At 41.3% G+C, this 11,035-nt stretch overlaps 1 protein-coding gene across 5 annotated transcripts in view; it reads right to left on the bottom strand.

Moving 5' to 3' along the window:
* Nucleotides 1–1,085: 1,085 nt before the first annotated feature.
* The window catches only part of LONRF2 (LON peptidase N-terminal domain and ring finger 2), a 34,770-nt gene continuing 24,820 nt past the window's right edge, over nucleotides 1,086–11,035 (bottom strand). The window contains exons 10-14 of one of the 5 annotated variants that reach the window (XM_049834241.1): nucleotides 10,708–10,866; nucleotides 7,503–7,665; nucleotides 5,336–5,485; nucleotides 4,822–4,994; nucleotides 1,086–4,458 (exon numbers count right to left, since the gene is read on the bottom strand). In XM_049834241.1, coding sequence (XP_049690198.1) covers nucleotides 4,836–4,994; nucleotides 5,336–5,485; nucleotides 7,503–7,665; nucleotides 10,708–10,866 — 631 coding nt within the window. In that variant the 3' untranslated portion in view covers nucleotides 1,086–4,458; nucleotides 4,822–4,835. Of the gene's footprint in view, nucleotides 4,995–5,335; nucleotides 5,486–7,502; nucleotides 7,666–10,707; nucleotides 10,867–11,035 lie in introns of all 5 variants that reach the window. The other 4 variants (XM_049834240.1, XM_049834243.1, XM_049834242.1 and 1 more) reach the window with 4 other exon arrangements.

Here is an 11,035-nt window from a genome sequence, read left to right as displayed (position 1 = left end):
TAAAAAGGAAAGGTGGATCAGTCATCTTTCTCCACCTCCTTCCTGTGGTAAAAGTAGTGATGTTTAAAGAACACTGTTGTCTGGCATATCAAAACAGCTCAGGCAGCATTTACATATGTACTCTAACACACACTTGGAACTTCTTGTAAAAGAGCAGTCCTGTAACTGATGTTTGTTTGCTCAGACATTCAGTGAATACAGGCACAAAGGCCAAAGTCAATCCAACAGCAAAAGAAAAACAACCAAAAAAAAAAAGGCTAATATTTACCAAAAAAATGCTTTCAGAATGGTTTTGCTCAGCTGGCAGCAAGACATAGCTGAGGGATGGGATATGCTCCCTGCAATCTGGCTCAGCTTTGCTCCCCCACAACTGCATTTCGCTGCTGCTGCAGCCTGGCCAGTGTCCCACCCCCCCACCAGTGCCAGCCAGTGCCTTGCTGTGGAACGTCATCTCCACCTCGCAGCAGCACCCTGAAGGTACTTTATTTCTCTGGGCTTAGTCAATAAAGCATTTTGTAGTCTTAACTAATAGTATTTTTTTCAGAGTTTATGCTGTGGGGCCACGCAGGTCCCACTTTGGGCTAAAAAATCCTCCATTCAAGAAGCTACGAAAGGAAGAGCCCACTGCATGACCCTCTCCCATCTTCGTTGCATCCCGCTCCTGGGGGAGTTAAAGGTTCATCTTCGTTGCATCCCACTTCTGCTGAGGGCTCCTGACCCCCCCCCCCCCCCTCCCATTTTGGAGACCTCCAGCTCCCCTTCAAATCCACCCCCATGCCCCAGGTGCTCACCAAGCCCCACGGTGGCGCATCCTCTCCAGCCTCCCCCGCTGGGGCTAAAACCTTTGCCAGGCAACTTAAGAACGCCGACATCTAACCACGATTTCTGGAATGCCATCTGCTGCTTAAAACCTCGTGAGGCCAGTTCTCATCCCTTGGGGTCCTGTCGCGGAAATCAAACCATCATCCCTCTTCTGACAGCAGCCCATCAGCAGCTTGCTTCTGTTCAGACCGTGTTTGTTGCAGCTTTAGCTCTCAGCCCTCACAGAGCCACAAAGCTTTCCCATAAACTCACGCTCTTATAAATTCAATCTGTTTTATTCCAAATATCACATAAATTAAATACATTTCCCATGAATATTGCAAATATACATGAAATGAACATTGCAATTTTTAAAAAAAGTTTTGGCTTTGCTTATGCAACAAGAAGTGCCAAATGTGGTTAGAACATGAACTTCTCCTGTATTTACTAGATACAAAAAGGTGCAGATTAATAATTTATATTTATACATATGTACACACTCCATTTCATAACTAGCTTTAAAACAGTAAAAAATGGTTTCAAGTTTATCTACATTAAACATACTCGTTTAAATCTGGTCAGAAGCCCCAGATAAGAGTTGATACAATCATTTCACAACTGCAAAATTAAGGCGCTACCAAAATACCAGTTCCACTAGTGTAAAATGTAATAGGAATAGAGAGTGTACAGCTTTCTATTTATCAATTTAAAAGTGGACTGGAGAACGAGGAAAAAGGAGCAGTAAGAAACATGACAAGATCTACAGGTTAGAAGTACAAAGAGATCTCGATGACTATCAAATGAACATATTAAAATACAGTAGATAAAAGGCCTCAGTGGCAAACAATTAGTATGCTTCTGAAAGACAAAAAAAAGGTTAAAATATATATATCATTCTGTAGCTTGAAGCTTTACAGGTGAACAACAGGTGTAGAGGTAGAGGGATTTTTTTTTTTTTTTTTTTTGGGCCTCTTTACGATGTATAAAGAAGGGCCACGTTCACCACAGTGAAAAGACTCATCATATATCCCAGCATCCTTGCTTGGACAGCAAGCAAGAAAAGTGTAATGAGCTAGAAAGGCAACGAATCCTGTCTATCTCTTCCAGGAGCTCAGCTCCAGTGCTTCCACGTGTACCTTGGCGACAAGTTACACCTAAGCATAGATTGGCCGTAACGTGGACATTTTCCTCTAGAGAGAAATGAGATAGCTAGCTTTTCCCATGAGGTACTACTGGATGCTGTAGAGATTATATGGCAGAGAGAATTTGGTAACAATGAAACCGGTACTTTCCCTTAGAAAGCAAGTACCACAGGGCAGTGGTGATTTTTTTATTTTATTTTATTTATTTATTAAAGCTTTGCTATTTGATCAGCATTCAGTGTTTTGGAAGAAATGTCAGCTTTGGGCTGCTAATATGATTATTTGCATCCATACACAGACAATTCCTATGTTGTTGTTATTTATCCAAAACATCAGTCACTGAAATACTCACAAACCGCTTTAAACCTTGACCAAAAAAAAATCCCTCTACAGTTCAGCTTTCTCTTCAATAACTATCATTCCATTAATTATGCAGGCCTTCATGAACACAGTAATGTCACTTTCCATGTAAAACGTGTCTTTACACATTACAGAACAGCAGTAAACAACCTCTCTTGTTCCGTTGGGTTTCCTCTCAGAAGTACCTCAAAAGTAGATATCTTGAAAAAATCACTTTTGCAAAGAAGAATATTCACATTAGTTACTGAGGCAAAGCCAAGAAGACATTAACTAGCACCTTGATTTTTTTTTTTTTTCTTAAACGCACTCCTATATTTAAAATTAAGCACATGTAAGATCAGGGACCAGCAATATACAAATACCATCGGCGTCCCTTTGCAGCTAAACTAGTAATACTCAAAACTAGGCCAGACACACGAAGGAGCAACATGAGTGAGTCTAGAAGAAACACACAGCATGGAAAGGGATGGGAAGAACAGGAAGCTGAACAGAAAGGATTGCGAGATCAAATACAGTCCATCTTCTGGTCTGAGAATTAGTTTGTGAAACCACCCTTCGGTAGCTCGGCTGACAGTGGGCTGAAGACCTACTGACTTCTGACATTTCCTCCCCAATATATAGAACAATTCCTTTATACTTCAGTGACTTCCTCTTCATCACCTTCAAACCCTGGAGGAAATGCATTCAACTTGAATTTTGAGTATTTTGGTGATGGTAGCAGAACTTGCAGAAGGCTACTGTAGAGGTTATGACATCATTGGTTGTAAGTTATGCACTTCACAATTCAGAGAATATACTTACGAACTATTTAAATAGAAAAGGCGTGTTCAAGGTAGAGGCAGTTACAGTACATTCAGGGTATGTTACAGAAACCATTTGTGGTAGCCATTTGCTGAAAGGAAAAAACCTCTGTATTTTTGTTTCCCAGACCACACAGGTTATAACTACAATACCCAAAAGAGAGCAGGTAATATATCTCAACCACTGCATTTTAATGCAGTCTTCTTCCAGAATTCATGTGCAAAGTGAAAAAAAAAAGTTTAAATACATCTTCATTGACAAATAAGGACAAAAGAACTAAAAAAAGAAACCAGGCACTTTGACTATTTAGGTAAACAGCCATTTCTTCTTACCAGACCTCTGTATGTGAACAGGTCTTTACATTGGTCTTGCTATGCTTGCAGCACATGGAGATTCAAGTCAACTTTTTTCCCTGTTGGTAGTATCAGATCTACTTATTGGAAACTATGCCAATTGAATTGGTAACACTGTTAGTTATTTCATTGGCAGTTGAGCAAGTGTTGATCATTTGACTGACAAGTGATCAATTTAATAGCTATCAAAGTTAGATATTAACAAAACAATACATTAAAAAAAATAATCCAAGAGACAAATGAAGGCTAACACCTGACTTAAGCTTGCATTGAGACTTGCCTTTATAGGTTCGGTTTGTGCCTCCTTTCACGATGTTATTGTGGACTGATTTCCATCACATACAGCAACTGGTACTAAACTACAATACTTTCAGTTTGAAACATGTTCAGTAGAGATCACCCCAGAGCAACGGGAGGTTGGCATGACACTGCAGGCAGGAGGGAGATGGAAACCTCTCTGCGTTTCATCCTCGCCAGTCCCACTCGCAGAGCAGGCGTTCAGTGTGAACTGCAGCATGCCTCCCTTGTACTTGGGGTGAAATCATTATTTCACAGCAGCGTTCATCATACTTTAGGGAGCCGGTTTGATCTGAATTTAGCAATAAGACCAGCTAGGATTACTTTGTCTTTTCAAATAAACCAAAGTACACCTTTCCAAACATTTTGTACATACTCAACCCGCTACGACACATAAATCACAACATGAGGGATTACCTAAGGCTACTAAATAGTGTACTTATTCAGTAGCTATTATTCTTTCAGATAAACATCCTCAGATGCCTTGACCACAAACGGCTTAAATTTTTTTTTCCTCACAGACTGTTATTTGCTGAAGAGAGAGAGACATGGGTGTATGACAGACTGCCTACCAATTCACTAACAGTGTACTGTTGGTTAGTCTTCATGCATACTTCTGCCAGGCAGCGTAACTCCTCTTCTGTTCACTACCTTCAAGAAAGTCTAGGAAACACCTCTTCAATCCACTGTCCAGTTTCCTTTTCCTACCAAGTAGAAATCCAAATCACATGCAGGCCAATGGTGCTACTCTAGTACTTAACTCTCTTGCAGGCTAGAAACATCAATTCTATCATAGTACTTTGAAGCAACTGTCCACATCTATCAGCTACGCTCTAACTGTAGCACAGCTTTGTAGAGGCTCAGATTTCACCAGGACAACAGGAGAGAGTGCAAGGTTTGGTGAATACCCAGGATAACAAACCGATGCAATCGATGGATGCTGGACACAGTCAGAAAGGGCTGTTCCTTTTTGACGGAATCTTTAAAAAAAAAACCCCAAAACAACCCCTCCCCCTTTGCCCTCCCCCAGAATAACCTGTCGTGAGATGTTTTTGGTGCCCACTCACAACTGAAGTCCATGTTATCTGGGTCTTTTGCGAGTCACAAATATCAATACGCGTCTGATGGCGATAAGACGATCTTTAAGGGAGGTCATAGCCAATATAGCCAGCTGAGCTCTGTTTTCCAGAGGCAACACTGCCAAGAGCCACCAGTACCAGGCAGGACCACTGGGGTTGCTCTGCAAAAGGATGGAAAGACATGCAATCAAGTATTCATTGCCCCATGAAGAACGCCACCTTCCTTCCCACCCTTTATTTGCTAAGAATGTCACCATAAGCCAGTTCACACTTAATTTCAGGTGCTCTCCTTGTCTATAGACACCATTAAGACTGATCTCTTCAGATATCAACTTACATTGTTTTCCATTGATTGTCTTCTATGCTTCATGCTAACAGAACAAAATCGGGTAAATAAAGGGCTTAAAATGTACAAAACCACAGCAAAAAAACTGTCAGAAAATAGTCTTGTATAAAAATTCTGTATAGAATGAGGCTGCGTTAAGTAGGAAGGTTTTATTACCTGTGGCTCTGGTTCTTTTCCAGGCATGGACCCAAAGTGATTGAGAATTTGCACTTTCATATTGTCTTTAAGAGAAGTAAACCAGGCAACAGCTTGATCATAAACTGAATCATGAAGGCGGACAAGTTCTTCATATTCCGGTCCTTCAACCTTATTGTTAAAAGAAGGGAGATGGAACAAAACAGGTTTGATACCATGGAGTCCTTATGCTTCCCCAGAAACAAGCGAAGCAAAATAATGCAGTGACTACAGCTGTTCAAGTGTCTTTATCTAGGCAAACTGTACCCAGGTCTCAGATTTCAAACCTGTGATGCTGGAGTCTTTTTACCCTCCCCTAGGTGTTCTGAAGTGATATTTCTTGGAGCAGTTACTGCCTCATTAACACCCATTCCTAAATGCTGGCACAACAGAAGAATCTGCTCTCTGATCCCGGGACATCATATTAATCATCTCAAACCCACAACCTTGAGTCCCTGTCACAGAAGGACCTCTGAACATTAGTATATCATCTGGCAAAATAAAACAAACACTACTGCCACCGAACAGAGAGATGGGGGGTCTACGGCACTTAGAGACCAGCAGTACTTTGTAGTGGTGTTAAGGCCATGGTAGGACAGCCAAGGAGGAGGAGGAGGGCAGACACCTGAGCAGGCACGAAGCAGGGAAAGTAGATGCTTTCCCAATACCAGGAATGGCCATTAAAAAAAACAAACCAAAAAAAACCAACCCAACCCTCGCTGAGGCAAAGAGCGTTTTAGTTGCACAGGCCTAACTATTAGCTATTAGGGAAAAGCAAAAAGCGTAAGCAAAAACCACTACAAATTGGCGATTTGGTTTTTTGGTTTGTTTAGTTTTTAGTTTGGGGTTGTTGGTTGGGTTTGTTGGGTTTTTTTCCCTGTAATCTGTACACACCAATGGTGTGATTCACCTGGGCTACTCAGATGCACATCTGAGCTAGCTGCTCTGGATGCCCTTCACAGTCCACGAGAAACAGCTCGAGGGCCATTAATCTCACCTTAAGGTAGGTATCTAAGACAGAGCAGATACAATAGGCAGCTTTGGACTGAGATTTCTCACCACCAGATATAACATGAACATAGGGTGCTGAACACAGGTGTCAGCCTCTCGAGTGAGACAAGGTAAATCTCACCCTAATTATGAAGAGGTGGGTCTGGCACCATCTACAGACAATGCCTGGATACCTGTGTTCCACCCCCCTTCACTGGGGATTTAAACACCTCAGAGCCCTCACTGAGCAGACTACCTACTCCAGCCTTTTGCAGGGGGAGGCATCTCCATGTGATCTGCCTTTCGTGCCCCAGCAAACAACTGCATCATCCTGCACAGGTGAGAAAAGCCCTACCAAGACGTTACAGACTTGCGCTTCAACTATGAGAGCACGCTGAAGAGCTGTATGACCAGACTGGACTTCATCAATTGGCATGAGACTACTACTAAACTCAGTGTTAAGAGGGATGAGGGTTTTACAGACATGCTCTGAAGATGATCCAGGAAGTCATCATTAACAATGCCCAAAAATTCACCCTTTGGCCAACACCCATCGCAAGCACTTCACTTGATGCAGGTTTTACAAGAGGACTTGTTTTTAAAAGCTACTCCCCTCTCTGCATTTCTCTGCTCTCAGCCAGCTCTGATGGATGCTTGTACAGGCATGGTTAACTACATGTCACTAGGACCTCATTTTAAGAGCGGATTCCCACATTTGTTTGAGGACCCGTTCTGTAAATGAGAGCTTGGAGGTCACATGCAGTCTGCCAACTGTCTGTTCAGTGCAAGAAGAGAATAGTCAGTTCTCTAACAACAGGGGCGTGTGCTCTTAGAAAGGGTTTCAAGTCCGTACCAGTTTTAAAATGTTACTCTGACCTCATCTACGCATCATGACAGACCTCAGCACCTGAGTCTCAGAAGCTACTTTGAGATCCATGAAAGGAGTGCAACACTTCAAGCAAAGATAATTATAAGGGCAGAAAGGAAGAAAGGGAAGGAAGAGACAAAGTTTGTTCCATGGTTTTCAAAATAGAGCTTTAGTATTTATAATGATATTGGTTTAAAAATAATGCACAGCTAGCTTGAAATGCAACAAGGAAAGACTATTTAAGTGAATCCAGCAATACATGGGTATGAATAACTTTGCACCATAGATCACCTTTTTATCTTCAAGATACTCGATGTTTGCTGTGTTATATCCATCTCGCTGGCCATGGCTTAAGACCCTAAAACGACGGACACCAACTGTATCAACAACTGAGCGCCCATCAGGAAAAAACTTTACGTCCCTGATCTCTAATATACAGCCATGATCTGCAAATCTGAAATGACAGAAGGGCATAAAAGTGGAAGTCATCAACAAGTGTTTATACACATCAGGACAAATACTGGGCCTAATTCACCACTTCTTATTTGAAAGAGGATCCTGCTTTGGTGACAATACATTTCTGCTTACTCACATAAGCCACACAACCCCCACCCTTTCTGCCTTCCCTCAGAGGTCCACGGCAGCAGCATTTTCGGAGTGTATTTGCGGAGTGGGAGGGTTGGGAAGGGACGGGAAACTAAATGAAGCATGTTTCATGCTGAGCGTTGCCAGCTGCTGGTGGCAAATTCACCTGGTTTGCAAAGAAAACAAGATGGGTAAAGATAACATAAGGAAGTCCAGAAACTGAGGAACAAATGCAGGGCTGGGAGGGCTATCCCCCTACTCTAATGTCTAAGCAAAGGATTACAGGCTTTAGGAGAAAAAGGCTTCTATATAGCAAGACTTTTCTTGCACTTGTTTCCTTTCCTAAAAAAAACCCAAAACCCAAAAAGCAAAAAAAAAAAATTAAAAAAATCCCCAAACAACCCGAAAACGCCCTCTTTACAAAAGGACACTTCTATCAGTTATATTTAAAGTAGGCACAGGTTTTAATCATGCCCTGGAAACAAGCATGCGACAGATTTTTACTTTAAATTATCAGGCTTACCTACTCTACATTTGTGCTTGGTGAGTTCACTAGAAAGGCTGATCACACAATGACTCTTCACCAGGATATGTTGATCTGCCAGCGTCTGCAGCTCTGCACCTCAGCCTACTGCTAAGCTGGAGAATGCACTATATCTAGTCTCACCTCAAGGTACCAAATTCCTGCAGGATCTGATAAATGTTTCATCAGGGAAACACTTGTTTTACCAGGGCTTGGCCATTTCTTACATCGGAGTGATGAAGAAACAGTGACACTGCAGGGAAAGGACTCCTGTTTCTACTCTACCAGAAATCATGGGTTTGAGAGGGGAAAAAAAAAAAAAAAAGCTCACCACTGTGAACAACAGTTCTCTCCTGGACATTGTGCAGAACAAACTGAGGAAGAGCAAGAAGAGTACAGCTGCACACAGCTAAGCCCTGGTGCTCTGCCAGTGGGATTACGAAAAGCGAGCTTATTATAGCAATATTAGACTAAAAAGTATTTGAACAGCTACATTACAATTGCTTAAAATCAATGATTTTAGTGACTTTCATACCAAATTTAGAAATTATTCTAGAAGTAAAAGTGATGATTTTTTGTCATTCTTTGAGAAGTTACTTTTGGATAAAAAGTTATTTTAATCAAAGAGAGACAAGAGAGCACCTGGAGATGGGTATAAAATGTACTGACACATTAGAAGTTTATATTCTTCTCCCAGTTTTGACTTAAAATGGAGAAATAAAATAGAGGAAGGTAATAAATTGAACATGTCTTGTCACTGTGTTTTTCAAGGGAAGTATGTATCCATGTCTTAGTAGATGAGGCAAAACGAGTTACCCCACCTTTCATATTCCCAGCTGATTTTGCAATTTTGAATAAACAAAACAACTTCACTACTTGCGTAAGAAGGTACAACAGCCTGCCAGGTGTCTACAGATTAAGGCTTCCTCCGCTTCACTGTTTGATTTAAATTACCATGCTTAAAAAGTTTAATTATTTTAGTAACTCAAAACAGACAGGACATAAAAATCTAACCATATCGGCTGCATTTTAAAATACCCTTTATGACACTATCTAATAAACCAATTCTTGTGGTTTTGGGATTGTAACCCCTTGGCCCTCTGTATTAGACACAACTCCAAATAAGTTTGGCTTTTCCACAGACTAAGGGGAGTAACAATGTCCTAGTGTCATTTTGTCCTCACTCTTACAAGTATTTGCTTCCAGAAAATTGGTAATAGGTCTGGAAGGGACCATGGAGCATCAGCTGCTCTTGGAGCCTGAACTCCACTGAGCGCAGCACTGGCAGCATACCAAATGGCATGAAGCATAGCCAGAGCTGAAGCCATAGCATCTGGAACCTATAGCATCTCCTGTATTCTTACTGCCACCTTACTGTCCAGTCTGGGAGAGACAAAAAAAAAAAAAGCCAACAATCCAAACCCACCTGAACTGGACAAGGAAAGGCTGCCAAGCCCTGGTATGACTGCCCTCCTCTCAGCTCCAGTGATGATCACCTACAAAAATGCTGCTCCTGAGCATGCCTGTCTAATGTGTTCTTAAAAATTCTCATGCTCGTCATCCATTCTACGGTCTGCATCACGCCAACGTACCTTCTGAAGTCAGCAACTATCTATTACATCTCTTTTAAGACCACCTTATTGTTTTCCCACAAGCATCTTATCCCTTTCACCTAAAACCCTATTATCTATCTATAAAGGACTTAAAAACCTGAAGGTTTTCATAGAATCATAAAATAGTTTGGGTTGGAAGGGACCTTTGAAGGTCATCTAGTCAAGTCTCCACACAGGGAGCTGGAAAGACACCAGTGTCAGAATTCACAAAAATGAATTAAAGGTGAGATCATATAGAAAGACAACGTAACCCACTCACTGCAGATAGTTTAGACATTGCAACACAGCAGTAAAGACAAACATCAAATTTCAACATTCAGCAGCAAAACAGTCTTCTCAGCCAAGGGTATACTTTGTCTCATTCAAATGATACCACCTATGGAAGGTCTGGATTATTTTTTTTAAGTATATATTTGTTTTTTGAAACTGAGTAGACAGAGGAGCAACCTTATCCAGACAGTCAGCTTTCACTAGAACAAACAGGCTAGAAAGCTTTCCAACCACATAGACGATTAAGTGCTATTTTTGGAGCCTGTAGTAGCAGGATGCGTTGTATTCCTGCTATCCATCCAACAAGGGAGCAATAAAAATTACATCATTGTGTCAAAAAGAATGTTTAAGATGCAAACCTAAAAAGCCAGCCACTTTAGTATTGGTTCATACAGGGCTGGAAGGAACCACAGTGGTTTGGGGAGACAAGTATACTGCCTGTAGTACTCCATTAGCGTCACAACAGCCTCTGCAACAACAGGACATTCTCAGCTCATCTCCTTACCCTTTTAATTCATCAGCTAAGCACATGCCAAACTGCTTGGTACCAGTTTCCATGCATCTTCTTATCATTAGGCGATAACGAGGCTCAAAGACATGGAGTGGGCAAGGGATGGTAGGGAAGGCCATGGTACATACGAAGATGGGAACATCTTTATTCAAACTGTAAGATAATTATTAAAAAAAAATTTCAGCTTTTTTCTGGGTACTGCTATATTCAGCATAAACCCTTAATATGACACCGATTCCAGTGGTTTCCTTAGACTCATTCTTCGTAAAGGCTTATCTAGTTGAGGTTTGTCATTTTTACAAGACAAACATATTTCAGGACT

This window comes from Accipiter gentilis, chromosome 31, assembly GCF_929443795.1.
Source record: "Accipiter gentilis chromosome 31, bAccGen1.1, whole genome shotgun sequence".
Classification (NCBI taxonomy): Eukaryota; Metazoa; Chordata; class Aves; order Accipitriformes; family Accipitridae; genus Astur; species Astur gentilis.
This window is presented reverse-complemented; position numbering and strand designations above follow the sequence as displayed.